The sequence below is a fragment of the Vipera berus genome (genome assembly GCF_964194415.1).
Source record: "Vipera berus genome assembly, chromosome: 3".
Taxonomy (NCBI): domain Eukaryota; kingdom Metazoa; phylum Chordata; class Lepidosauria; order Squamata; family Viperidae; genus Vipera; species Vipera berus.
Window position 1 is genome coordinate 157,167,238 of NC_138204.1, and position 27,507 is coordinate 157,194,744.

General features: G+C 39.3%; 1 protein-coding gene across 1 annotated transcript in view; it reads right to left on the reverse strand.

Moving 5' to 3' along the window:
- ZNF407 (zinc finger protein 407) overlaps positions 1-27,507 on the reverse strand; it is a 377,998-nt gene that overhangs the window by 103,010 nt on the left and 247,481 nt on the right. Inside the window, exon 7 of the mRNA XM_081322718.1 lies at positions 5,839-6,017. Coding sequence (XP_081178844.1) covers positions 5,839-6,017 — 179 coding nt within the window. The remainder of the gene's footprint in view (positions 1-5,838; positions 6,018-27,507) is intronic.

Genomic DNA, 27,507 nt, shown 5'->3' on the forward strand with positions numbered 1-27,507 from the left:
CAATACATCATTGCAGAAATGAAGATTAGAGCCTTATACAGAAATAAGAATATATTGTAGCAGCCTCTTATTTACATATTTCTCTGTCTGTCTGTCTGTCTGTCTGTCTCTCTCTCTCTCTCTCTCTCACACACACACACTCCTTTTAATTAAAACTTTTGGATCATAATAGAGAGACAAGACCATACTCAAGGTAGCAAACTGTTGATGAGCTGAGGCTGCTCTGGATATTTTAAGGTAGGAAGACATTCAAAATAGACAGGATGAAGTTGTCACAATTTCTGTTTTAATAGTTGAGAAGAAATATATGTTTTTTAATTTGGTAAATTGACTGACTGGTCTCAGCTCTTAACTACATGCTATTAGTTTTAATGTATTCCCCACTTCTGGTGGCAGGAAATCTTGCTGTCACTTTTTCGCAAGTATGATTAAAGGTGACTTCCAGAACTACAAAATAGATATTTGGGGGCCCTGAAACCTCTGCTTTCTTGGTCCTCCTACAGACAGATAATTTTTTAGTTGAACAATATCCATTTAAGCCATATCTGAAATGAGTAGCATAGATATTACATGCATTTTTGTTGGATGGAGAAAGGGATTAATTTTATTATTTATTTATAAAATTTATACCCCAGGCTATTAAAGTCTCTCAGTGGTTTGTAACAGATAATGCTGTTGCATGCATATTTACTAACAAACAAGGTTGACTGAGTTCATTTGGAGTTATTCCTTATAATGTGCACTTAGGGCAGCAGTCACACAATCAGCTCAATATGTGGTTACTGATACTATTTTGTGGGTTATAGGCATGGTAAAATATATTTTATTATAATCCAATGTGCCAGGCATAAATAGGTAGTAGTCTGAACCTGGGCATAAGTTCTAGTGATGGATTTCAGTAGCTACATACTTACCACATTATACTGAAAACTGTGCTGCAATTATAAACTAATTTTTTTATGAAAACACTTATGTTACTCTATCCATTCACCTCTTCCACCAAACAAAGTATCAAAACCCCATAAAGCCATACTGAGATACTTGCTATTTCCAGCTCTCACCTGCCCAGAGCCCTATGATCAATAAGGCTATCAGAGTAACTAACTACTGATTAAATCCTATTAAATCTTGATATGCTATTTCTCTGTCAACAAAATTCCAAGCAATATACTGTGATGAGAAATCTATATTAATTTCTCCCTATTTTCTAGCTAAAAAGTTGAATATTGCAGGTGGCTAACTTAGGAATATAACTGCCAGGTGCAAAACCAGAAATGCCTACTTAAAAGATATTCTTATATGAAGATGAAAATAATTAGCTTTTTTCTCCTTAATTTACTAGGAACAAATGGGTAAGGTAATCTACAAAGACTAAATATTAGCATCCTATTTTAGAGTTAGAAAACATTTATGTCAGGTTTTATTTCAAACACATAATAAAATTACTATTATGCATATGAGGGAAAAGACTTCCTGTCAATCAAACTGACATGCAATTGAAAGACTGGTACTAATGGTTATTACTAAAATGAATCTGTTTGAAGCCGAACAGCTTACTATTTTCTTTATATAATCCGTACCAAATAAATACTATGATAGTTTTATGGAGTTCAAGTAATATTCTGTTACTTTAGCAAGAAGTAACTTTCAAATATCTGCCCTAACAACGACAAGCTTCTTAATTATTTTTAAGTTGTCAGTTTTCTGTTGAAAATAAATGAAAATCATTCTTCATGCATGTAGCAATTTATGTTAAACTTAAAATTGTCAATGAAATTATTATCAGAAGACTGAAATCTACAGAAAAGAAAACTTTATAATTATTTTCATGCTATCAACAGCTAGTAGAAATAGAAATGATTTTAGGCAAAAATCTTTGAAATAAATATCAATTATTAAAGTTATGTAATTTTATATTCTCACTTGAAATTCAACAGCTTCAATCTACTTGGTAACACAGTTGAACTTTGATAAGAATCACATAACAGATCACAGTATAACTTTTAGCAAACATTTCCCATTCCCCTTAATAATTTGATGAATGCTTCTGCCAAGAAGGATAAAGATCACAATTTTATTTAGAGTTAACTACTTGAACTATCAGGATTCTACTCATGAATATTGCAGCTATTCACAATTGATAGGATCACTGTTTGTCCCATTTTGATGATGTAATCATAGACTACCTTGGCTTTGGAGTCTTGTTTCATATAGGCAAAGAAGACATACTTAGATATGGTAAAAAATAAGCTGTGATCTTAGTTAGGTCTGCTCAATAAATTGTTTTCTTCGAACTTATTTGTTTGCTAAGAAAAATATGCTAGCCAGAATTACGGTTTTAACTCAGAAGTAAACTAGAAATGATAAAATCCCAACTTACTCAAGTGATGATTAGATTAACAGTTCTACCTAACTATAAATTTTAGATCCCAGAAGCCAAGAGCCCTGTGGAAATGTTGCAACAAATTGTATTTTAATGATAAATTTATCTTGTATTATTTTCTGAATGAAACTATATTAATTTTATTCTAAAAGCAGTTAATACAGTAGTTCAGAAAATAATCATGCAATTTGATATAGTAGTCTAATCATGATAGCAGTTTATCAAATACATAAAATCTTCAATGATTCTATCTATCTATCCATCTATCTATCTATCTATCTATCTATCTATCTATCTATCTATCTATCTATCTATCTATCTATCTATCGTAGATACTGTCCATTCACTCTCCTAGTTATTCTGAGCAGTTTAAAGCTATAGCATAAAAACCATATAAAAATATGGTAGACCAGTAAGAAAGCCAAGCAAAGACAAAGAGAGTATAAATTAAAAGTTAAAAGATGAGGGGAGCACCTTCAGGGTACTAATCAACCCAAGGGTTGCATGCCACACTGCATTCCCCATGCAAGTTAGCAAAGCTAGGTCTTCACAGCCTTCCAAAAGGCCAGGAGAGTGGAGGCCCACCTTACTTCTGGGGGGCGGGGGGAGAAAGAGTATTCCAGAAGATGGAGTCAATGGCAGAGAAGGTTCTGTTCCTGGACTCTGCCAGTCAAAATTCTTTAACTGATGAGATCTGTAATATACTTTCTTTTCCTTACTGGGTTGGACAGATTAATATAAGGAGGATGAGCCCCATGCCACATATAGCTCTAAACCAGTGTTTTTCAACCACTGTTCCGCGGCACACTAGTGTGCCGCGAGATGTTGCCTGGTGTGCCGTGGGAAAAATTGAAAAAACACTGACCTAGGAGACAGCGGTGAGAGGAGGAGGAGGAGGAGGAGGAGGAGGAGGAGGAGGAACAGCCGCGGGCGGAGCGGCGCTGCAAGACTCTCTGGCGGGGAGCGCTGGGCACCGGAGCCTTGGCTAAGCTGACGGCCCTACTTCGCTGGAAGCAAAAGCCCGGGAAAAGAAGTGGGCTCGACCTCTCTAGGCACCAGGGCTCCACGGCAGCGTAGCTCCGCCCCCTTCTCTGGCTTCGGAGGGTCTCTTGCTGAAGAGAGAGAAGCTGGGGAGAGGCGACCGGCTCGCTTATCGGAAGAGGACGGACGGGCGGCCAGCCTGGCTCGCCTGAGCTGTCGCGTGGTTGGTTGCCTGCAACGTTCGAAAAAGCTCTTCTTCTCCAGCACGCGCCGCTTACTCCTTACTCCCCGCGCGGCTGAGGATGCGAGACTCCCGCCTGGTCGGCTGCCTGGCTCCGCTTTTTTTGCTCGCCGTGACCTCTCGCCCCAGCCCAAAATAGAGGGATCTGACTGTTTCGCTCTTGGAGGCTTTGCTTGCGTCTGAAAAATTACATGGCTGATTTTTTTTTAACCTGTCCTTTTGATACGTTGCATAATAAAATGTCCTTTGGACCAAAGCAATTAAAAACCTTTGGGGTTTCCCCCCCCTCTGGAGTGAAGTGCTTTTGATGGTAAAGGTGAGAAAGAAAGAAAAAAGGAAGGGAAAAAAGGAGAAAGGGGGAAGGGGAAAAGGGAGGGAGAAAGAAAAAAAAGGAGAATAGAAAAGAAAGTGAGAGAGAGAGGAAGGGAGGAAGGAAGGAAGGAAGGAAAAAAAGCAGGAAGAAAAATTAAAAAGAAATGCAAGTAGCTTCCAGTTTCCACAACAAGTAGAAAGCAAGAAATTGAGAGAGGGAGGGAAAGAAAGTGGGAGAGAGAAAGGAAGGAAGGAAGATAAAGAAAGAAAAGAGAGGGAGGGAAGAGAGGGAAGGAAGGAAGGAAGAAAGAAAAGAAGAGAAAAAAGAAAATACAGAAAGATAAATTAAAAAGAAATGCAAGCTTTCCTTTTCCTTCACAGCAAAAACAAACAAACAAAAGCCCCAAAATAAAATAAAATAAAATAAAGAGGCTAATAATAATAATAATAATAATAATAATAATAATAATAATAATAATAAGAAGTAGTAGTAGTAGTAGTAGTAGTTGGAAGGGACCTTGGAGGTCATCTAGTCCAACCCCTTGAGAACACAGGCCATCCTCGACTTACGACCGTTCGTGTAGCGACCATGGGGAGGTCCAACGGTGTGGAAAACGGTGGAGTGCCTCGTGATTTTTTTCATGAAACAAGTGTGCCTTTGCCCAAAAAAGGTTGAAAAACACTGCTCTAAACTATGTCATAGCTAGCACCTTGAAATGGACCCAAAAGCAAATGCAGCTCACATAGCAAAGGTGTTACATGCACCATTCTAGTATCATTTACTACCAATTATTTTCAATAATATAACCATTTTCTATACAGAAGAAAAATTGTAGTTTAAGAATTCATTTTGAACATTTTAAAAAAAATATTAGATAACTGATTCAACCTCTCTCTCTCTCTCTCTCTCTCACACACACACACACACACACACACACACACACGTTATCTAAGGAAAATAAAGATAATCTTGGCGGCGGCGGCGGAGGATGCAGTACTGATTTGGACCTTTTCCTGCTTTCAGGCATCATCAGGAGCTGCTTGTACAGTCCTCCAGATATGGAATTCTAGCCAATGTGGGAAATACCGGGGAAGATAGTTTATAGTTATAGTTTTATTAAATTTTTATACCGCCCTTCTCCCGAAGGACTCAGGACGGTGAACAGGGCATATAATAAAAAATACAAAAATACAAAAGTTAAAATAGAATTAAATTAATGCCCAAAATAAAACAATAAAATATACAAATATTTAAAACCCTAAATTAACTCCCCATCAGGCCAGGCCAGCTTGTTCGAATAGGTGGGTCTTTAACCCGCGCCGGAAGGAGCGGAGATCCGGTGCCATCCGGAGCTCAACCGGCAGTTGATTCCACAGAGCCGGGGCGCCCACAGAGAAGGCCCTCCCCCTGGGGGCCACCAGCCGGCATTCTCTGACCGGAGGCACCCTGAGGAGGTCCTCTCTGTGGGAACGCACAGGGCGGAGGGGAGTTGACGCCGGCAGCAGGTGGTCCCCGAGGTATTCCGGACCCATGCCATGTAAGGACTTGAAAACCATCACTAAGACCTTGAACCTAAGATGGATGGTGAACTCCCAAAGTGTCTGGAAGACTATAGTTTGCTACTTCAGAAAGAAAATTACACCAAATATCTAGCCTTCGGTGTCATGTGTAATACTTTGTGCAGGATTATATCTTAAATACCTATTTCTTAATTGATTTGGCCCCAAGCCACATTTTGGGCAGAATCCTAGATAAAATTAAGTCTTGCAAACACACACAAATAAAACTACTGCAAGTTGCACAGAAGTATGAAAGATACTGAATGTATCTGGATTGAGTTTTAAAGCCTTCTTTGCTTTAAAACAGCTTTTGTTTTGCAATCAGGTACGTGCCTCCAAATGAATATAAAAATGTCCTTACCAGCATGCAGGTAAGCTAAGTCGGGGTTCTCAATGTCAGGATGTAGTTCTTTCAAGTGATTGCGAAATTCCACTGGGATGTTGGTTCCATATTCACATTTGGGGCAGTTGTACATCTTTACGCCTTCATGTTTATCTGTGTGCAGGATATGCTTGCGGATATTTTCAGCACAGTTGGACCTAAAATGTGTGTAAGGTGGGGATGGAATTATAAAGTCATATTATATATCCTTAATACGAAACTGAATTAAAATATAGTTATAAAACATTATGTTCACTACAATTAGGCTTATGAGTAATTTTCCTTTATATAACTGATACTGAAGTTCACTAATTTGTTTCAAGAAAGTTTTAGTATAATTGAAAATGCATTTGCACATACATACACACACAAATATACATACAGTTTTACACCTTTGAAAGAATCCTAATCCTCTCCCTTTTTCTGAGATAAAGAATCACCAGGATAATTAAAAAAATTGAAGATCTATTGAAAAAAACATTTAAAATTAGGTGCACCAACTCCTTTCTGATGAATCTGTGTGGCGAGAGTATTATGCTGTTGCTGCAGGTAAATAAACCACAGAAACAGTATACACAACAATATCCAGAATTCATAAAAAAACCTGATTTTATGCTGCACTTTTTATTATTATTCTGCCAGTGTGAGCAGAAGAAAGTTCGCAGTGACAAAGATGAAACAAAGGATGCAATGGCACTATACAGTACTTTGGGGAAATGGTACAAGGCATTCTGTCTGTGGCTTGGCCCAAAACTACCTCATCAACGAATTCAATAGGCTGATCAAGGAACAATCTTATATTCTTGTTCTCTTGCTCAGCACTTACTGGAGTATGCACCTTCTATTTCTATTCACAAGATACAAGTCAAAGTAAATGCATCATGTCCTAAAAAACCTCTTAGTGAACTTTTGCACATAGAAAATTTTTGAATTCTCTCTCTCTCCTCTCTCTCTCTCTCTCTCTCTCACTCACTCACTCACACATACACACACACACACACACACACACACAGTGGTGGGATTCAGCCAGTTCGCACCACTTCAGCAGAACCGTTAGCTAATTTTTTGTTGCCTAGGCCCAGAATGGACTTCCGGAAGCAGCATCCACACACAGAACCAGTTGTTCACATATTTGAATCACACCAGTGTGTGTGTGTGTGTGTGTGTGTATTTATTTATTTATTTGTGTGTAAAAAATTTTTTTATCGATGCACCTTGGGTTTTTGAACTTGCTATACTGCAGTTCTATTATTATGATTTCTTTTGCCTTGCAGCTGCAACCTAGGAGCGTTAAACAGGGCTCAAGTCGCAACTGCGATAAATTGTGTATTCAAATTTCTTTTTGTTGACAAAGAATTAAATGGGAGGGTAGGATATAAATTCATATAAATATATGGTGCTGTCCATTTAGATTCTAGATATGTTTATAGTTCAGTTATGGTTTGTGTGGTCTTCAACACACACTAAAGACCTGGTGGGCCCCTCAAGGGAAGTAGTGCATCCTTGTTATAAGTCAGCCAGTGTTTTTTCTTTTGCCGTAAGCATTTCCTGTGAAGAATCTAAACTTCATTAAACAAATGTTAAAAAAACATTACCAAAGTACTCACAAACGGAAAAAAATAAAATCCATAAACATAAGAAAAGGCAGAACTTGGGGCAGCCCCCAAAAATAAGGACTTTGAGCATTCCAGACATTTTATATATCTTACTTAAAATTAGAAAAATACAAGAGGTAGGTCAGTCAAAGATAAATACACTATTCCCTCTCTTATGATAAAATAACTTTAAACCAACCTTAAATTGTGTTCTACACTTACCTTCTGCCATAGATATTTGCTACATAGTATGATAAAATATTTTTTAAAAAATACCTATCATCTTTATTACAATTATTAATGGATCCAAACAATAATTTCACAGATGCTATTGAACCAGGAATCCTTAGTAAGTTTGTTGTGTTATAATAGTTTCTTTTAGTACATAGATCTAATTAGACACAACTAAAAGTATCAACTGGATTAGAGTTCCTTTCTCAGTGTAACTTATTCACCTCCTCAAGAGATAAGCATCCAAGTTTAAATGTTATTATGTAGGACACATTGGCACTGTAACTACAGTGATATTAAGCCTCAAAACATTATATCAAGGTACCAGCATGAAAGATAGCATGAAAAACCAAGTCATCTGCACAACAACCCATAGACCAGGTCTGTGTTGCCACAATCAGATAGTAAATACATTTCTTTGCCTCCTAGATCAACAGAATAACAGAATTGGAAGGGACCTTGGAGGTCTTCTAGTCTGATCAGACAGGAAACCCTATACCATTTCAGACAATTCATTGCCCAGTCTCTTCTTAAAAGCCTCCAGTGTTAGAGCACCCACAACTTCCGGAGGCAAGTAGTTCCATTCATTAATTTGTCAGGAAATTCCTCCTTAGTTTTAGATTGGTTCTCTCCTTGATCAATTTCCATTCATTGCTTCTTGTCCTATCTTCAGATGCTTTGGAGAATAGATTGACACCCTCTTCTTTGTGACAGCCCCTTAGATATTGGAACAATGTCACCCCTAGTACTTCTTTTCATTAAACTAAACATACCCAATTCCTGCAACTATTCTTCTTAGGTTTTAGCCTCCAGTCCCCTAATCATCTTTATTGCTCTTCTTTGTTATATAACACTACCTTCACCAAATCTTGATTGGATCCTAGATTTAAACCACAGTTATTTAAATCATTTGACCTCTTGCTATACTATTTTATACTGTTTGATATTCCAACAGACTCCAGCAAGCATCCTGGAATGGGGTCAGGCAGAATCACCATTACCAGTTCCCAGATTTTGATTTTCTACTTTACAAACTGAAGTTGTTAGAAAGTCAGCTAAGTTTCAAAGAGTTTCTCTAGAGCTTTTTGAAATCTAAGCAGAACCATCACCCCCTCAGCCTAATTTGATCCCTGATCTGCAAAAGACAGCATGCTATAATAACAGATTGAGTGATTAATCTATGATAAGAATATAGAGATAATTTTCTTTGCCTTGTTCTACCTGGTTTATGTGATAAATACCAGGCAAACTACTTGATCTTTTATAAAATCATGGATGCTACCTGTTTATATTTACTTATAAAAATATTTACTTATTTTTACTTATTTTTATAATTATGTATGTCATTATCCTTTTCTTCAATAAATATATATTTTGGCCCTTTAAGAAATCTTGTACTCTTAGATATGAATGTTTGGGATGGGAGCAAGGGATGAAAACTGTGCATTGCAATATTTTTTTAATTGCATTATAACATCACACATAAGTATGTAAAGGTCTGAACCTAGATGGACCATAAATGCCCATGGTCTTGAAAAGTTCAGAGACAAGGAACCTGTGTGTCTTATTTTAATAGAATCAGAGGATATAACACTGATTGTTTATGATAAACCTGAAAAGTTAGGCCTAGTATTCATTTTGAGCAATTAATCAAAAGTTATCCTGCTTTTTCATGGTTTTTCATAAAATAAATACCAAGATCTTTATAGAGGCAGAGGAACACAAAAAATATTATAAAGACTAACAATATAAACATAAGAGGCATACAGACAAACTGAAACAGATTCAGAAACCAGCGACAGCTATGAGAAAGAAATTGAAATTGAAGTCCTCTAAGGCAGGAGTCGCCAAGCTGTGGGCCATGGCCGAGTAGTGGGCCGCGGCCTGCTTGCCACCGGGCCATGGGCCATGCCCTCACTTGCGCTAGCACTGTGTCCACAGGGTGCAAAAACAGGACGCCGCACCACAGGGTGCAAAAATGGGCCACAGCTATGCCTCAGGGCATGAAAATGGGATGCTGCTGCGTCTCGGGGCGCAAAAATGGGATGGTGCCGCATGGTGCAAAAATGGGTGCCACTGCTCTGCCGGGTGCAAAAATGGCTGCCACCGCGCCACAGGGCACAGAAACAAGACACTGCACCATTCAAGAACAGGGTAGGGCTAGTGAGTATCATGTGGGTGCTAGCTCCGCCCCATTTGTGGTGCACACTTGCTCACGGCCCCGTGCGCAAGCCTGCGCACGCACACATGTAAAGTGCTTCCCCTTCCCTTTTCCTCTGATCCGCCAACCGACAAAGGAGGCACTGAATATATTGGAAATCTTTTGCTAAAAAGATTGATGATGGATATGACTCCATTTTTAAATACCTGAAAGAATCTCACATGGAAGACCTTATCAAGCCAAAAGTGCAGGTTGTTTAAGAATGGATTAATGTTATAGTATGGTAGATTCTAAATAAATGTAACAAAATCTTTCCATTTGGTAAGACCAATTTGATAGAGAACCAGTTACCCACAGGTCGGTTTCCCTTCTTGTGATGTGTTCAACCAGACACTGGACAGCTATTTGCCTGGGATGCTTTAATTTGGATTTATCGACTGAGCAGAGGGTTGGACTTGATGGCGTAAGTGGCCCCTTCCAACTGTATGATTCCTTGATTTGTAGACAGCCTAAATATCAGTTTACATTACAAATGCCATGCAATAAGAAATAGCTGCACATTTTCTTTGTACAAGAATCTATGGCAATAATAGGTACTGAAACCAAGCTTCCACTTAAAAACACACACACAAAAGTACCTAGAAGCATTGGTATTCATTTACTACCTCTCCTGACATCTCAATGTTTCATAAGGAAAATATGGTTGGAATTAATATTGACAATATTGGAGTTATGAGTGAGTGCACTGCAGTAACAATAGTTTCAGCTTTTTCAGTTTTGTAGCTTTGAAAAAATATTTGATGATCTATTTGTTATGACATACAGTATGGGTGACAGATGTCCAATGCTGGCTATTATAAAGTAGCAAAAGGAATTGAAGAACAGAATTCTGAACTTAAATAAATATTTGTACTCTAAAGAACTAGTAGATCTAAATTTAATAGATTATTTTTCTAAGGCTCTGATAAAATCATTCCCATGTCAGAAGCCCATAGAATGAATCTCAACCAATCATCTTCCACAGAGTGAACTGAACAAGTAATTGAATATTTTAAATTAAATTAAATAAGTCCCTTGGAGTTGATGGTATTACTGCAACTGTTTATAAAAAAAATCAGAACTAATTATCCATTATTTATATTCTGTTTAATTCAGCACTGCAGGATAATCATATCCTGATTCATAGCATTAGGTCTGGTTAGTTATGATCCCAAAGTCTAGCAGACAAAGAGTTAGTTGAATCCTATTGACCTATTTCACTTTTAAATCAAGATAAAAAGATTTTTATATCTTGCTTGGCCAACAGACTAAGTAAATTCACTGAAAATTCTATTGATCAGGACTGATGTGGATCCCTTAAGATAAACAGATAGCAGATCCTATTACAAGAATTGTAATTTCAATTCTTTTGTTTTAGAAAAAAACCTCTACTCTTATTCCTTATTTACATTTTTCTTAAAAAGAGAGACTAAAATGGTCTAATCTACTTAAATGAATTTATATAGCTACTTGAAATTATTTCAAAATTGTAAAATGTTCACAGTAAAACTCAGACCTGTTTATGACTTAAAATGTAATTGGCCCAGGAGTGGGGAATAATTTAGAAACTTTTCTATTACATTTTCTTCCCTGTCAAATTTTTTACATTATAACTATATCAGTGGCAAGTCTTTCTTAGTGATCAAATTTAAAAAGATTTCTCATTTTATCCCCTATCGTTTCAGAAATGCACAAAATATGCTCATTAATTTAAATGTACAGATGGGAGTTATGAAAGGCCCTAGATTGTGCACACTGTAATGAGATGAAAAGAGACTCCTAACTTTGTTGAAACCAGTAAGGAAAGTAACACACCCTGAAGGCTACCTGTCAATCTCAGATGCAGATGGTACTTTTTTTCAACAGACCTTTTATGTCAGTTCCTTCAGCTGCTTTACAAGCAGACATAGCTCCCTAGAGGGAAAACCCTGTTGATCGGCTGCTGGTGGAGTATCCAAAGCAACAATATTGTCTCAATCACCTCTACTCTGAATGATTGTTTCCTGTAGCTACTGTACCTCTTCTCCATCTTGTGCAGCCAAAAGAGGGGAGGGGAACAAAAAAAAACAAACCCCCAAATCTCTTCTTTCTGATTCTTTTGTTTCTTTTCATGATTCATTTTCTGGATGCAAAATTTGATTCACCCGAGATGTAATGCTAACCTTTTATTTATTGTGATAGGTGAACTTTATTTGAAGAAAAAAAAATACAACTGAAATATGCTATGTTTCCTCATCATTGATGTAAATGGACTTTCGGTTTGATAATAAATATTGGTCTGTTATCTCATAAGAACTAGCCTCATTGTTTTTAAATAATGTAACTCTATTGCCTTCCAAGCCTGCAGAAAATAAATAACCAAGGACGTTTTCTGCATACTCAGAAAAGTCTGTCAGGTTTCTAAATACTTCCCTTGAAACTAGCATAGTTCCACCATAATTTCCTGGAACATGGCAGATCTCGCCTCCTCAGATCTGTTGTGTTTGCTGCCATTTTTAAATCTGGGACAGCACAGAGGCCCTGAAGACAAATTAATGGGTCTCTTGGAGGGAAGCACAACTTTCCTTTAGGAGCACAAAATACTCTGGATCATAAAATAGAAAATAGAAAAGTACATAGGGGAATGGTACATAGTATTAAGAACTATCAGTAACATGATACTGATTATGATTTTATTCATAATATTCTAAATTAAAACATCACATTAATTATGGTTAATTCTTGCCTGTGGTAGCAGCCACAAAACCCTGTGAAATACAGAAAAATGGGTATTAAAAGTGGATATATGCTAACATCTTCAGCCAGCTTGGTTCTTGGTACTAGGAAATGAATGGAATTAGTGTAGCACGATTTTCCTTTATTTGTGGAATCAGTGTCAAAACTGCAGCATACTAGATTATGGAAGGGCCAAAGAAAACAAATACAACAAGCAATATATTTTTAAGGTAATTAATTAAATTAATAAAAAGAGGAAATTTTTGTTTTCAGAACTTCATGTACTGTACTGTCCAAGTCATTAATTACAATTCTCATCTTGAGTTTTATTTCAAAACTGTAAGCTAACAAACAAAAACATCAAGTATAACAGTAATCAGTAGAATATGCCTTGACGTACTTTAGAGAAGTGTTAAAACAAGCTGGGGAATTCTGGGAGTTATACTCTTAAAGCTGTCAAATTTGAAAAAAACACTCTTTTGGAGCATTAGAAGGAAAGTACACACCTGTGATCGATTGGGTCATCATTCCTGAGATGTTTCTTTCCCTAAACAGAGAAACAAAATGACCATAGCCAGGCAAAAAAAAATCAATTAGAGAGGGAACAATTTCTAACTTCCTGCCAGCTTGCCCATTGAGTTTCCTTGTTGGAAGCTGGCAGGGTGCCGAGCTCTGAATGAACATGGTTTTGAACCAGGTAAATCACAGTACCACACAATGGCATAAAAAGACCAAAATGCTCCTTCATTTGCTCTTTATTTCCAACACTTTGTTTGGAAATAAAGCAGCAGCAAAAAGAAACACAGGTCTAGAAGGTCTATGGAGATTCTCAATCATCCAGATCATAGTTACCTCAAAGGTGCTTTTTTAAAAAGGCAACTGGACTGTTTTTTGAGGAAAAAGAAGAAGATGTTTCACTTGTCGTCCAAGAAACTTCATCAGTTGCGATAGTGGGGGGATGGAAGGATAGGTACTGACAGGTCTAGAAGGTCTGAAAGGTTTTCTTCTTTCTGTCTTCTGAAAGGTCTATACTCAGTTTCTGGAATTCTGAGACATGTAAGTTGTGGGAGCTTTATCTCTCTGATGTCCGAGAGGCTACAATCACAAACCAAGAATGAGGAAAATCTCTCAGGTTTTCTGCTCTCAGTTACTGCATCTAACTGGTCAGGTAAGAAAAAAGGGGGCAGTAAGGGCACCCTAGTGTGTTGTTTATAGTTCACATTAGCTCAGCTAGAGACAAATTTAAAAGAATTGTCCCTTATGGCAAATTTTGCAGCATTTCTTTGTTGCAATCCTTATATAAAAATGGTGACAACTTGGGGTAATGCATCAATATAAAATATGGTATGGAACCGACCAAATAAATCAGGAGGCTGCAATCCTTTTTAGGCTGAAGACAAGCTATGGGCCACATCCCCCAAAGTGGGTGAAACTGGGGCAAAGAAATAGAGATAGTATAAAAATTAATTTAATCTAATTCAACCTATGTTACGGATAAGTAAAATTAATTGGAAATAATTGTACATAACCGAAATGCTTATCCTATGATTATTTAAAATCCCCCCCACACACAGACACACACTATGACATTAAGAATGTAGTCTGGTGTCAGTCTGAAAGCACTTTGGAGTCTGCACTCAAGGTTTATGCTGGTGCACGGTTGCAGCATTTTCATGATAAATAAGAGAGGGCCTCCTCAGGGTGCCTCCGGTCAGGGAATGTTGACTGGTGGCCCCCAGGAGGAGGGCCTTCTCTGTGGGTGCTCCGGCATTATGGAACCAACTGCCGGTTGAGCTCCGGATGGCATCGGACCTCCGATCCTTCTGTCGCAGGTTGAAGACCCACTTGTTTGAGTTAGCTGGTCTGGCCTGATGGGGAATATGGGTTTTTAATTGGTCTTTATTATTCTATTATTGTTGTATTTTAATTGGGCATGGTTTAATTCTCTTTTAATTTTTGTATAGCTATTTATATATGCCCTGTGAACCGCCCTGAGTCCCTAGGGAGAAGGGCGGTATAGAAATCAAATCAAATAAATAAATAAATAAAATAAATAAATAAAATCAGTTAGGAAAGAGGGTAAGAATCCTTGTCCTCTGCTTTTTGGTTACCAACCCAAAAGCAACCAATTTCAGACAGGTCACTATTATCCCAGACAGCTGGCAACTTTTTTCCGGCAATGGGAAAGTCAGAAAGATTTCAATTATTTTCAGGTGTGAATCTCTGAGGGCCGGGGAAAGATGAGAAATGAGTTCTTATGGGACAAAAGAACAAGAAAGAGAGATGATTCTCTAATCCAGCAAAGTTGGTTTCATCATGTTTAATTCCTCACAAAGCATTAACATGTAGCAAAGAAAAGAGAAGTAAAATATTAAATGAGATTTCAAAGGATCATTTTTCACTTTTGCTTTTTGAAATAGTTCCCCTGCCTTTCATTACAAACTCCTTCTCTCCCCTTTGTCTTTGGCCAGAGATATTCCAGGTTGACTGGCATAACAAATCCACCTACAATAATTGTGTCCCAGAGATTTTCTCCTTACAGGTCTGTAAATGTTCTACAAGTCCAATAGCTATTCTGTCCCTTCTAGAGAAGGACACGGAGAGAAAAACCTGCAAATGAACATGAATAGAACAGAAGAACTGAATAGCAGAGACAGAGACTGCTGAATTTATTTAATACTCCCTTTCTGTTTCACAAAAATGGCCTGGGTAATCTTTTGAAAAATAATAACTGGGTTCATTTCAGAGTCTGCACAATGCTCCTCTTTGTCCCTTGTAAGTCTCTCAAATGTCTTATTTTAAAGGAATATATAGTACTCCCGGAAGACATTTTCCCATTTCTATTCTCTTCAACTCCTGTGAGCCCTTGTTCTGTGTGATAAGGCAATCTCCTTCGGGATCTGAGCTGTGTAGTTTCGCACCACGAGTGACAAGGACTCGACTTGAATAACTGCTGTGCGCAGGTTGTAATTATGTCAGCTGGAGTGTTGAACAAGGGGACTGATTAATGGGAACCCCAGCCCAGGCACCATCCCTATCAAAACCTTCGTGCAGGCCAAGCAAGTGGGGATGGGTTAAAGCAGAAAGACAAAACATGCTGTATTGTCCATGATAGATGAATTGCTCCAACAGTCTTCAGGCAGATGTTCCAGGACAGTATAATATACAATTACTCTGCCTTATCACCTTCCAAGGGACAATAAAGCTTCCTCCTTCTATAGCTCATGTGAGTGAAGGCAAAATTAGTTTTACTTTTACAACACTGACTCACTTATCATGTTGCCTTGATTGTGCTTTTACAGCTAAAGAAAACATATATTCCACTTTTAAACTAAAAAAAGATCCTCTTAATACAGAAACCAGACAACTCCTTGGAAACTATTTTGCCTCACAGCGGTAGAATTCCAGGGTTGTAAAGGATACATGACTATCATTTGAAAGAGCAGGCTTGTTAACATGCTATTTCAGAAGAAATGAATCATATTTTGTTAAACTGAATTAGCAACCCAACACTGTATTTGGACCCATAAATGCTGTTTAGAATCCCTGGCTAAAAAGAGTTGCATTTGCTAACCACAATCATTGCTGCATTACGTGATATTGAAAAGCATCTTCTGAGAACTACTTAAATAGAAGAGAGACAGAAAGACATATAGACAGACAGACAAAATTACTTTTCACAGCTAGACATTGTTTAAAAGAAACACTGATCCTATAACTTGAAATAGTTCTCCCAAATTCAAAAAATGCTTTAAGACAGATTTGAGCCAAAATGACTTTTGAAATTCAGCCCCAAGGTATGTGAAGAAATTTTCCAACAATTCCTCAAGGACAGGATGTTCCCCTAGCAGTGGCAGTTCCATACTACAGAAAAAGTCATTGTGATGACTTCCCTAGGGATTTCATTGAAAAGTGGAAGCCAGGGAGCCAGTAAACTACTATAGAGATAATTGGACAATAACAGACTACATTCACAGACGTTCTGTGTATTAAGCATAACAAGAAAGCATTTATTTATTTCTTTATTTATATCCCGCCTTCATTATTTTTTATAAATACTGTAACTCAGTCTATCTGTCTATCTTCCATCCATCCATCCATCATTTTAGATAGTCCATAAACTGATTAAATTATTATTCTGTTTTTATTAAATTATTATTCTATTTTTATTAAATTATTATTCTATTTTTATCTCAACTATTTACATTTGGTCAACTCAAGGCAGCTAACATACCTAATACTTCTGCTTCCTATTTTCCCTATAACAAGAATTGTTTAGATAGATAGATGATAGATAGATAGATAGATAGATAGATAGATAGATAGATGATAGATAGATAGATAGATAGATAGATAGATAGATAGATAGATAGATAGATAGACAGACAGACAGACAGACAGACAGACAGACAGACAGACAGAAACAGACACAGGCACAGATACAGATAAACAGACTAGACTAGTCCATACACAAAGAAATGTTTTCTGTTGCCGCAAATTATGAAACTTTCAAAACATCTAAAAAGTGATATTGCTGCTAAAGAAAAAAAACCAGTTGTAGAATACTGGTTGTCCAACTGTCAGCTGTGAAGAGCAAACTAAGACTAAAGAAACTAAATAATCTGCCTGGAGAAATAAAAATATACAGGTGGGGCGATGTTCCTTACTAAGTCACAGTTTATTTTCTAGTACTTCCTGGGACTATATGAATTAACATTTCTAGGTTTTGAAAGCAAAAGATTACTTCCTCTGAGGGTTTCTACTAAGCTGCCGGACTTTTAGCTTCGTGTTATATCCATGTGCTCGTGGCAGAGAAGGGCTACAGAGATTGCAAAGGGCCAATATTAGCTACTGGGGAAAGTTTTCTTCATAGCAACAATGACAAGTCACTAGCTAGCAGCTAAGAAAGAAGATGCCGAGACTAGAAAAATAGGCTGTTTCCTAACTCTCTCTTCAGATCATGTTGACAGCTTTCCTGATCCCTTCAGCATACATTTCAAAGTACTTTCATAGTTCATCTATCTATATACTACTAAACTACTAATTGTCACAACCTTTAACTGCGTGAAATAGTGTATCATAGCATAGGGCAACATTTTTTTGAACCAAGCTAACTAAAATGGGCTACAGAATGTGCTCAAAATCTGGGACCCATGACTCCTGAGAGAAATGAAAAGTTGGCTGCATCAGTGTTACTGGCTGCTGCTCTGGTTGGGCTACTGCCTCAGTCATGAGGTCTTCATTTTCAGGCTATGATTGTTAATATGGTAAGTAGGTAGGTCAGCAGTAGGTGTCAGAAAAGCAACAGTTTGAGATGATTTACAACAATGCTCATGAAGTTTCCATAAGGTCTGATAGTAAATAAAAAATGGTAGGGAAGATGCAGTCCAGAATTTCATTTGGAAGTACACTCTCCTGTCTAGAAAAATCTCAAATATAAGTGACATTGATAGAGAACACCAGAAGGTCTAAACTGGGTGATAGGAAGCAACTTCACCATTTTCTAATTAAGTCTGGCCTCATCTACTGTGGGAGCTAATGTGTAAACAAGCAAATCCCCATGGCAGTGATTTTATAAATATAACCACTATATGCTCGCAACGTTAAAAATGTGTTTACCAGCCAAAAACAGTTATGACCATAATTGGGATAAGAATTTCCATTGCTAGGCAAGGTGATTATTAGGGCCTGATTTTACAATCTTTTTTGCCAATAGTTGCTAAGCAAATCTCTGCTGTTCTTAAGTTAATCTGGTTTCCCCTTGTCAAGCGCTGGGTGGGAAGGCTGCAAATGGAAATCCCATGATCTTGGGACACTGCAATTGTTGTAAATAAATGCCGGTTGCCAAGTGCCTGAATTTAGACCATATGATTGTGGGGATGCTATGATGATCTTAAGTGCAAGGACTGGTCATTTGAGTAATTTTTTTCAGTGCTGTTGTAACTCTGAAGTCACTAAATCAATGGCTGTAAACTGAATACTACCTCTACCTATCCCAGCATTAGGTACTTTCTTAGTCCACCTTTAAGATTATCTTCTGTACAGTTCTATTTTCTGTTTTCCTGTTCTTACCCTGCCAACTTCTACTTGTTCCCCTATTTCTCTTTCATTCAGCTGATTTGCTATGTTTCAATTGTCAAGGAGATTCAGCTGAAAGATGGGGATGTAGGTAGGTCTGGAAAAGTTTTAAGCCTTGTATTCATCAGAAAGGAAGAAAAACATTGAAGAGAACCTTCCCCAAAGAAAAATAGATGGGCATAGCACTGTTAATAAAAGTGACCCTCTACAGCTGAAACCACCTCTTGAGATTACTCCTTCGCTGTCAGCCCTTCAGGTAGATCAGACTAGAAATCTAATGTCAATATTACTTTTATAGCAAAGTTATCATAACAGAATCTTGTACATCTGAATGCAGCCTTCCCCTCTCTTCATGAGAACTAAGGATGGGGTTGTCTGAGATGTTTACTCTGGTTATATTCCTGCCCCGGGATCAATCCAATAATAATAATAATAATAATAATAATAATAATAATAATAATAATAATAATAATAATGATGATGATGATGATGATGATGATGATGATGGAAGGGACCTTGGAGGTCATCTAGTCCAACCCTTTGTTCAGGCAGGAAACCCTATACCATTTCAGACAAATGGCTGTCCAGTCTCTTCTTAGAAACTTCAAGTGTTGGAGCATTCACAGCTTCCGGAGGCAGGTTGTTCCACTGATTAATTGTTCTAACTGTCAGGAAAATTCTCCTTAGTTCTAGGTTGCGTCTCTCTTTGGTTAGTTTCCATCCTTTGCTTCTTGTCCTGCTTTCAGTTGCTTTGGAGAATAGCTTGACTCCCTCTTCTTTGTGGCAGCCCCTGAGATATTGGAACACTGCTATCATGTCACCTCTCGTCCTTCTCTTCATTAAACTAGTCATACCCAATTCCAGCAACTGTTCTTTATATGTTTTAGCCTCCAGCCGTCTAATCATCTTTGTTGCTCTTCTCTGTACTCTTTCTAGAGTCTCGACATCTTTTTTACATCGTGCTGACCAAAACTGGATGCAGTATTCCAAGTGTGGCCTTACCAAGGCATTGTAAAGTGGTATCTGACTATTGCATTGGTAGTGCCTCTTCCTTCTGTCCCTCAAGGTCATTTCCTCTATCTCCTACATCTGCTCAGCATGGTGTGCATATATAGCATGTATGTTTGCGTACAATACATCATATCACTCTTTCAGAAGCCACTTTCCAAAATGTGGATGGACTTAGGACGAATAAATAAGTAAATAAATGCATTGATTCAGATCAATTACTTGTAAAATACAGTAAGATGCAGGTGATGAGGGGGTGGGCAGATGATGAGGGGGTGGGAAACCAGTGGGGTTAAAGTAAGGGAAGGGGATGACTATACAGGGAAGAGAAACTGGAGTTAAGGTAAAAAAGACAGGGAAAGAAATAATGAATGCCCTCTTTAGGCTTTTCAAAAAGATTAATTTTACCCAGCAAATGGACAGCTAGCAAAAGCTAGTTGTCAAAAGCAGCTGTGCTTTGCAAGAGGAATGTCTGCAGCCATTTGCATCTCCTGCTCATTCCTTTGATTTCATCACCTTTTCTTATTATCAGCAAATGTAGGACACTTTTCACTCACAGTTCACTGGCAATTATTTTGAAAAAAAATGTTTTCCTATTGGCTACATTCAATATACTTATAAAGTTTTCAAGGGAAAAAGACATTACAAAAATGCATTCAAAACATGGCTGCAATTATACTGCAAGTCAATTTTATTCAGCCTTCAGATGATTGCCCTCCACTCAAGCCCTTTCAGCTGAAGGCTTCCTTTTACCTATTCTTTGTGATTCCTTAAGTCTAAAAGGTTGGGAATATCCTATTTTTTTACAGTATTTCTTAAATAAAAACAGCTTTTATACAAAACTTTGATGGGGAAGGTTTCCAAAATTGGTAATTCTAAATGTGCAGGAGATGTTGCAATTTTTATTACTAAAGTAATAACTGTTGAAGAAGAAATAATCAGATATAGAAGATTACTTTTTAATAATTATCCCCAGATTGACTGATCATTGTGTAGTATATCTGAATTTATATTGTCCAGCACAGATTCTCTAGAACCAAAACAATTGGTTTCAACATAGTCATCTTGATTATAAAGTCAATCAGCTCTGTCAGGCAAGCTTCTATGTAATAGTTGCAATCCAACAGATCCCTAGACCCCAGTTTCACAAAAAGGGGTTTTTATTATCTGTGGTGCAACATCTCTGAAAACCTCCAGAGTTCCCTAAACATCAGTAACAACCCCCTACTCATTTTGAGTTGGGTTATTTTTTTTATAACCAGACATCCTGTCATAAGACTATAGACAGGTTAGAGAATGGTGTATAATATTAGGGATGATACATTATTTTTGTAGATAATATAAAAATTTTGCAGACCAGGAATTTATCTTCCTAAAACTCATTTAATGGATACATGAGTTTCGTACCCTGTCTGGTTACTCTGTAATTTGAAAAAAATAGAAGTACCTGAGACAAGTCTACACACTGGGCCTTTTGGCTGCATTCTGATTTCTTTATTTGATTTGATATTTTATGTTATTTTTGAAGCACATAAATAATAAACAGATGATACCACTCTAATGGCAGAAAGTGAAGAAGAACTAAAGAGCCTCTTGTTGCAGGTGAAGAAGGAGAGTGCAAAACTTGGGTTGAAACTTAACATTAAGAAAACCAAGATCATGGCATCTGGCCCTCTCAATTCCTGGCAAATAGATGGGGAAGAAATGGAGGTAGTGACAGATTTTATTTTCCTGGGCTCCAAGATCACTGCAGATGGGGACTGTAGCCAAGAAATTAAAAGACGCTTGCTCCTCGGGAGGAAAGCCATGGCAAATCTAGACAGCACACTAAAAAGCAGAGACATCACCCTGTCAACAAAAGTGCGTATAGTCAAGGCTATGGTCTTCCCAGTTGCAATGTATGGCAGTGAAAGTTGGACCATAAGAAAGGCTGAGCGCCAAAGAATTGAGGCCTTTGAACTGTGGTGCTGGAGAAGACTCCTGCGAGTCCCTTGGACCGCAAGGCGATCAAACCGGTCAGTCCTAGAGGAGATCAATCCTGACTGCTCTTTAGAAGGCCAGATCCTGAAGCTAAAACTCAAGTACTTTGGCCACCTAATGAGAAGGAAGGACTCACTGGAGAAGAGCCTAATGCTGGGAAAGATCGAGGGCAATAGAAGAAGGGGACGACAGAGAATGAGGTGGCTGGATGGAGTCACTCAAGCAGTAGGCGTGAGCTTAAATGGACTCCAGAAGATGGTAGAGGACAGGAAGGCCTGGAGGAATGTTGTCCATAGGGTCGCGATGGGTCGGACACGACTTCGCAGCTAACAACAACAACAACAAATAATAATAATAATAAACTCGATGGATGGTTTAAGATTGTTTTGAGATTTGATAGTAACATAAATGCAGTTAAGATAAATTTAACTCTAAGGTTGATTTACATTCTGAGAGACCTTCCTAAACCTATTCTATTGTATTGTTTAAAACATTTTACAGAATATACAAGTAGTCCTACACTTACAACAGTTCATTTAGTGAACTGTCACTAAATGAAAAAGTGACTTATGACCATTTTTCACACTTATGACTACTGCAGCATCCTCATGGTCACATGATAAAAATTCAGATGCTTGGCACATTTATGACTGTTGCAGCATCCTGTGGTCATGGGATCAGCTTTTGCGATCTTCTGACAAGCAAAGTCTTTGGGGAAACCTGATTCACTTAACAACCATGATATTAATTTAAGACCTGCAGTGATTCACTTAACAAAAGTGGTGAGAAAAGTTGTAAAATGGGGCAAAAGTCACTTAACAAATTTCTCACTTAGCAGCTCAATTGTGGTCGTAAGTTGAGGACTGCCTGTATAATATATTTCTTTATAGGAATCATTTGTAATTAATTCCAATTACATAACTTGTCTTATGTCTGGTATTGTCCCTTTTCCTGAGACTTATGAAATGGCACAACAAAAATGTATTAATTCAATTTTTGTTCTTATATTTTGGATCACTTATACTTAAAAGTACAGTATGTGAAATAACACTGAAAAACTGTTGAAGAATCCTTTAAAGATTTTACTCACATTTGTTTTTCATGGTTAATTATATTAACAAAGTAATTTCTAATAAATTACTGTCTTACATAGAAATGCTTATTTAGACATATAAATGTAATAGGGAAATTTAATTTTTTTGTCTCTCTTGAGATTAAAATTCCCCGAACAATTTTTATGTTTGTATAGTTTTCTATTTGGTTTGATTGACTCAATTTGATAATCAAAATAGAGGTCTGTTGCTTCATTCAGCAATAATTCAAAATGCCTGTTGCCACTTGTCATTAGTTGAAAAAAAGGGAAGAGGTGGAGAGAGAAAGAAAAAAAATGGCTGCTTATCACGGGTGTATAATTCCAAAGAGCTGTCTATACCAGGGGTCGGCAACCTAAAAAAGGTAAAGAGCCACTGGGAACCGGTTCCATGACACATAAAAGAAAGTGGGAGCCGCATGCGTGCGTCCATGCATGCGCATGCGCAAAAAACGTTTTGCGCATGTGCAAAACGGGTTTTTCTTGCGCATGCGAGGACGCGCGCGGTTGCCATTTTTTTTAATGTGTGATGGTTTGCTGATGACGGACATGGATGCAGGAGCCGGAGGGAAAGGAATGCAAAATTGCACGGAGGGGCGCAAGGGGTGGAAGATGCCGGGATGGGGAGAGGAAGAGGCAGGGTGAGTGGCTCCGAAGGACTCACGGTCAAGCCGGTGCCCAGCACGATCACGTCGTAGGCCTCGTCCATGGTGCCGGCTACACAGCCGCCTCCCCCCTCCCCGAGAGGAGCCAAGATGGACCGCGGATTCAAGAATCCCGTTCAAGAATCTCTCCGCCGCGGGGAACCGCCCCAGCTAACTTCGCTTTTCCCATGTATGCCGTAGCAGACGCCAATGGGAGGCGTGGCGGGAGACGAGAAAGACGCGCGCGTTACTTTTCCCAGATTGGTACCTACGCTTAGAAGCAAGAAAAAGAAGTCCCGAAGCCACTTTCCCGGGGCTGCTCGTTTGGGTGGGGAAGGGGGGGGTTGTAAATCGCGGGGGCCCTGCCCCTCCTGCTGTCATGGCAACGGCGCTGGCACCACTGATCCGGTGCTGGAAGTAAATGGATCCGTAATTCTGAATAAAGGAGAAAATAATTCCCAACACCCCAGGTGTAGTTCCTGTCCCCATCCCCACTCTCAAGCCTCTGTCAGAAACATCTTAAAAAGATTTGCTGCTTGCAGCGACTCCCAAGATAACTCCGCCAAGGAAAAGAGATCCACGATACGGGGTGGGGAGAGGGGGAAGGGCAGTAGTTGCACCCACACTGGTTGCATGTTAATAGTGTCGGGGACTGCAGTTCACGGCGCTTCGGTTACTGGGGAATATTTTTGTCAGTTGCAAAGCTGCTTTCCACGCTCCAGCTGCGTTCCCGCTCGTCGCCAGCCATAAAATGGTTGATAGGGCTTTGGGTCGACTGAGCAATGTAGGACCGCAGCCTTTATGATCTCCTGCTTCCCCTTGATTGCGTTACGGGGTTGAGGGAGCCGAACTGTCAGCTTTGGACCGGCCTCACCGTCCCGAGGCTGCGTCGGGTTTTTTTTTTTTTTTTGCCCGCCTCGAACGACTCGTGTGTAATCGCGTCCTGATGATAAAGGATTCGCGCAAGAGGGAGGGGAGAGAGCGTCCCCCGATATACTCGGTGAGGCTGAGACCGCTTTAAAGCTGGGCTTGAGGAACGCGTGTCTTTTAAAAGGCGAATCATTTCAACTTTTTGGGACATTTTTGGTTTTCTATCCCGTTTTGACGAGGTTCTGATTTGGCTCTGTTTGGTTTCTTTGGCGTGCCCGGGGGCGGGGGGGGGTCGGTGGAAGAAGAGAGATTCAGGGATTTCGAAACGGCGAAGATGAGAATACAGCATGCTTTCTTTCGTCTGCCCTCTCACCGCTTAACAACGGCGCCGCTGCCCGTTCGCGCGGAGATCCGCGCGCACCTCTCCAAAGGTTTGGGGAGGTGCACGCGCACCTCCGCTCGTTCGGAGAGGTGCGCGCGCACCTCTCGGAATGGGCAGCGGCGCCGCTTGTTGGGAAAGCTGCCACGGCCCGTTTGCAGAGCTGCCGCTTTCGGCAGCCTGCAAACGGGCCGCGGCAGCTTTCCCAACGAGCGGCACCGCTGCCCGTTCGCGCGGAGGTCCACGTGCACCTCTCCAAAGGTTTGGGGAGGTGCGCGCGCACCTCAGCCCATTCGGAGAGGTGCGCGCGCACCTCTTGGAAAGGGCAGCGGTGCTGCTTGTTGGGAAAGCTGCCACGGCCCGTTTGCAGAGCTGCCGCTTTCGGCAGCCTGCAAACGGGCCGCGGCAGCTTTCCCAACGAGCGGCACCGCTGCCCGTTCGCGCGGAGGTCCGCGCGCACCTCTCCAAAGGTTTGGGGAGGTGCGCGCGCACCTCCGCCCATTCGGAGATGTGCGCGCGCACCTCTCCAAACGGGCGGTGCCACTCTCCATTTGGAGAGGTGCGCGCGCACCACTGCCCGTTCAAAGAGGTGCGCGCGCACCGGGCGGCTGGGAGCCGCAAACGGGCCGCGGCAGCTTTCCCAACGAGCGGCACCGCTGCCCGTTCGCGCGGAGGTCCACGCGCACCTCTCCAAATGTTTGGGGAGGTGCGCGCGCACCTCAGCCCATTCGGAGAGGTGCGCGCGCACCTCTTGGAAAGGGCAGCGGTGCTGCTTGTTGGGAAAGCTGCCACGGCCCGTTTGCAGAGCTGCCGCTTTCGGCAGCCTGCAAACGGGCCGCGGCAGCTTTCCCAACGAGCGGCACCGCTGCCCGTTCGCGCGGAGGTCCGCGCGCACCTCTCCAAAGGTTTGGGGAGGTGCGCGCGCACCTCCGCCCATTCGGAGATGTGCGCGCGCACCTCTCCAAACGGGCGGTGCCACTCTCCATTTGGAGAGGTGCGCGCGCACCACTGCCCGTTCAAAGAGGTGCGCGCGCACCGGGCGGCTGGGAGCCGCAGGAGACGGCTCAAGGAGCCGCATGCGGCTCCGGAGCCGCGGGTTGCCGACCCGTGGTCTATACCATACATCTATCTCTACTTTATGTACATATATGCTTAGATGAGTTATATGTTCCAAACTTATATAAACTCTACAATTCTGTAGTGTATACGTGTGTGTGTGTGTGTATGTATGTGTGCGTGTGTGAGAGAGAGAGAGAGAAAGAGAGAGATAGAGAGAGACAGAGAGAGAGATTATTCTGTCAATACAAAAGACAATTTAAGGGGTTTAAGGAACAACAACTTGGTATTCACTGAGATAAACATAATCCCCAAGAAAGGAATATTAATCCCATAACCATTATCTTAGTTTAATTCATCTATAAATTTATTACATAAAAATTTAAATAGGATTTTATCGAGTATTCTAATTCTGCTTTTTGCTCTCCTTTTCTCTTTTTATTTCCCTTTGTCATATTGCAGCCCGCTACACCATAGAAACTTTTATGTATCTTATACATAATAAACTCAATTATTTTTTACTAGAAATATAAAGAAGCCTAACAATGGTTGAAAGTTATCTATTCTTAAGTCCCCTTTAGACTTAGAGACAGGTGTGAAATAGTAATATCCATCTTTTTTCCTTCTGAAACCTTGATAGTGGAGGAAAACAAAACAAAAGGCAAGCTGCAACATTATCTCCACAGAGTTTGAAAACACACACAACAACTTCATTACATGATAATAGCTCAACTGCTTGGGGAATACTGCCAAAATAGTACTGTCAAAAGATAGTTTATGTTTTTCTTAGCAAGGCTTGCATTTCTACCACCATGTATATAAAATAAAAGCTAACTACTACACAAGGGACTGTCCAGAGATATTCCATGTAGAATGACCATCCCTAAAGATAATTATGTGGTCCTTCCATAATGGGAATAGAGATTAAAGAACCATAAACATGTTTATTTTGATTCTTATTTGGAAAGTAGTAAGGTCATTTGATTTTCAAAATGGTTACACTAATTACATGATGATCTCAGGGCTTATTTACTTTTTAATTATAATCACAATTATAATTATATCACAAAACACATTTATATATATATATTTTTAAACCCAACACTAAACACCTGTAATATGATCTCAGAAAAATATAAACACACTTGTTAACTCAAATGTAATAACATATATAACACTGTACATCCTGAACAAAAAAACTGACTTGAGTTAAAAGGCAAACATTTTCTAATTATTCTGAAGACCTCTTCACAATTAATCCAAAATGAAAAAAACTTGAATTACCAATCTAGAAGCCTCTGGGGGATAGCAAGAAAAAAAATATTGGGAATGATATTGGTTTACAAAATTATTTTACAGAAGTATTAGCATACATAATATACACAGTAATCAATTCTCCCTTTTTTCTTGTGGAATAGCATCAGTAAAAATGCCACTCTAAATTTGTTTAAGATGGACATTTTCATATTTATAAATGGAGAACACATGAAATAAGCTGTCCAAACAAGTGCTAAACTGTATAAAATAGTGGAAAGTTGAATTGTGCTAAAGTTTTTTTGCTTCATCACTATGATATACACTATGATATACACTGGTGTGGTGAGTGAGTGAGTGAGTGAGTGTGTGTGTGTGTGTGTGTGTGTAGGTGTATTGAGTAGCTGCCATTAGCAAAAGTCTCCATACTGCAGCTGGATCTTGTAAAAAAAAGTATGGAACAAATACAAACATCTTATTAATAAAAAGTAGTAGGAAGCAAGTACATTTCTGCATTTTTTAAACTTGTAAAATAATGAATGACATTC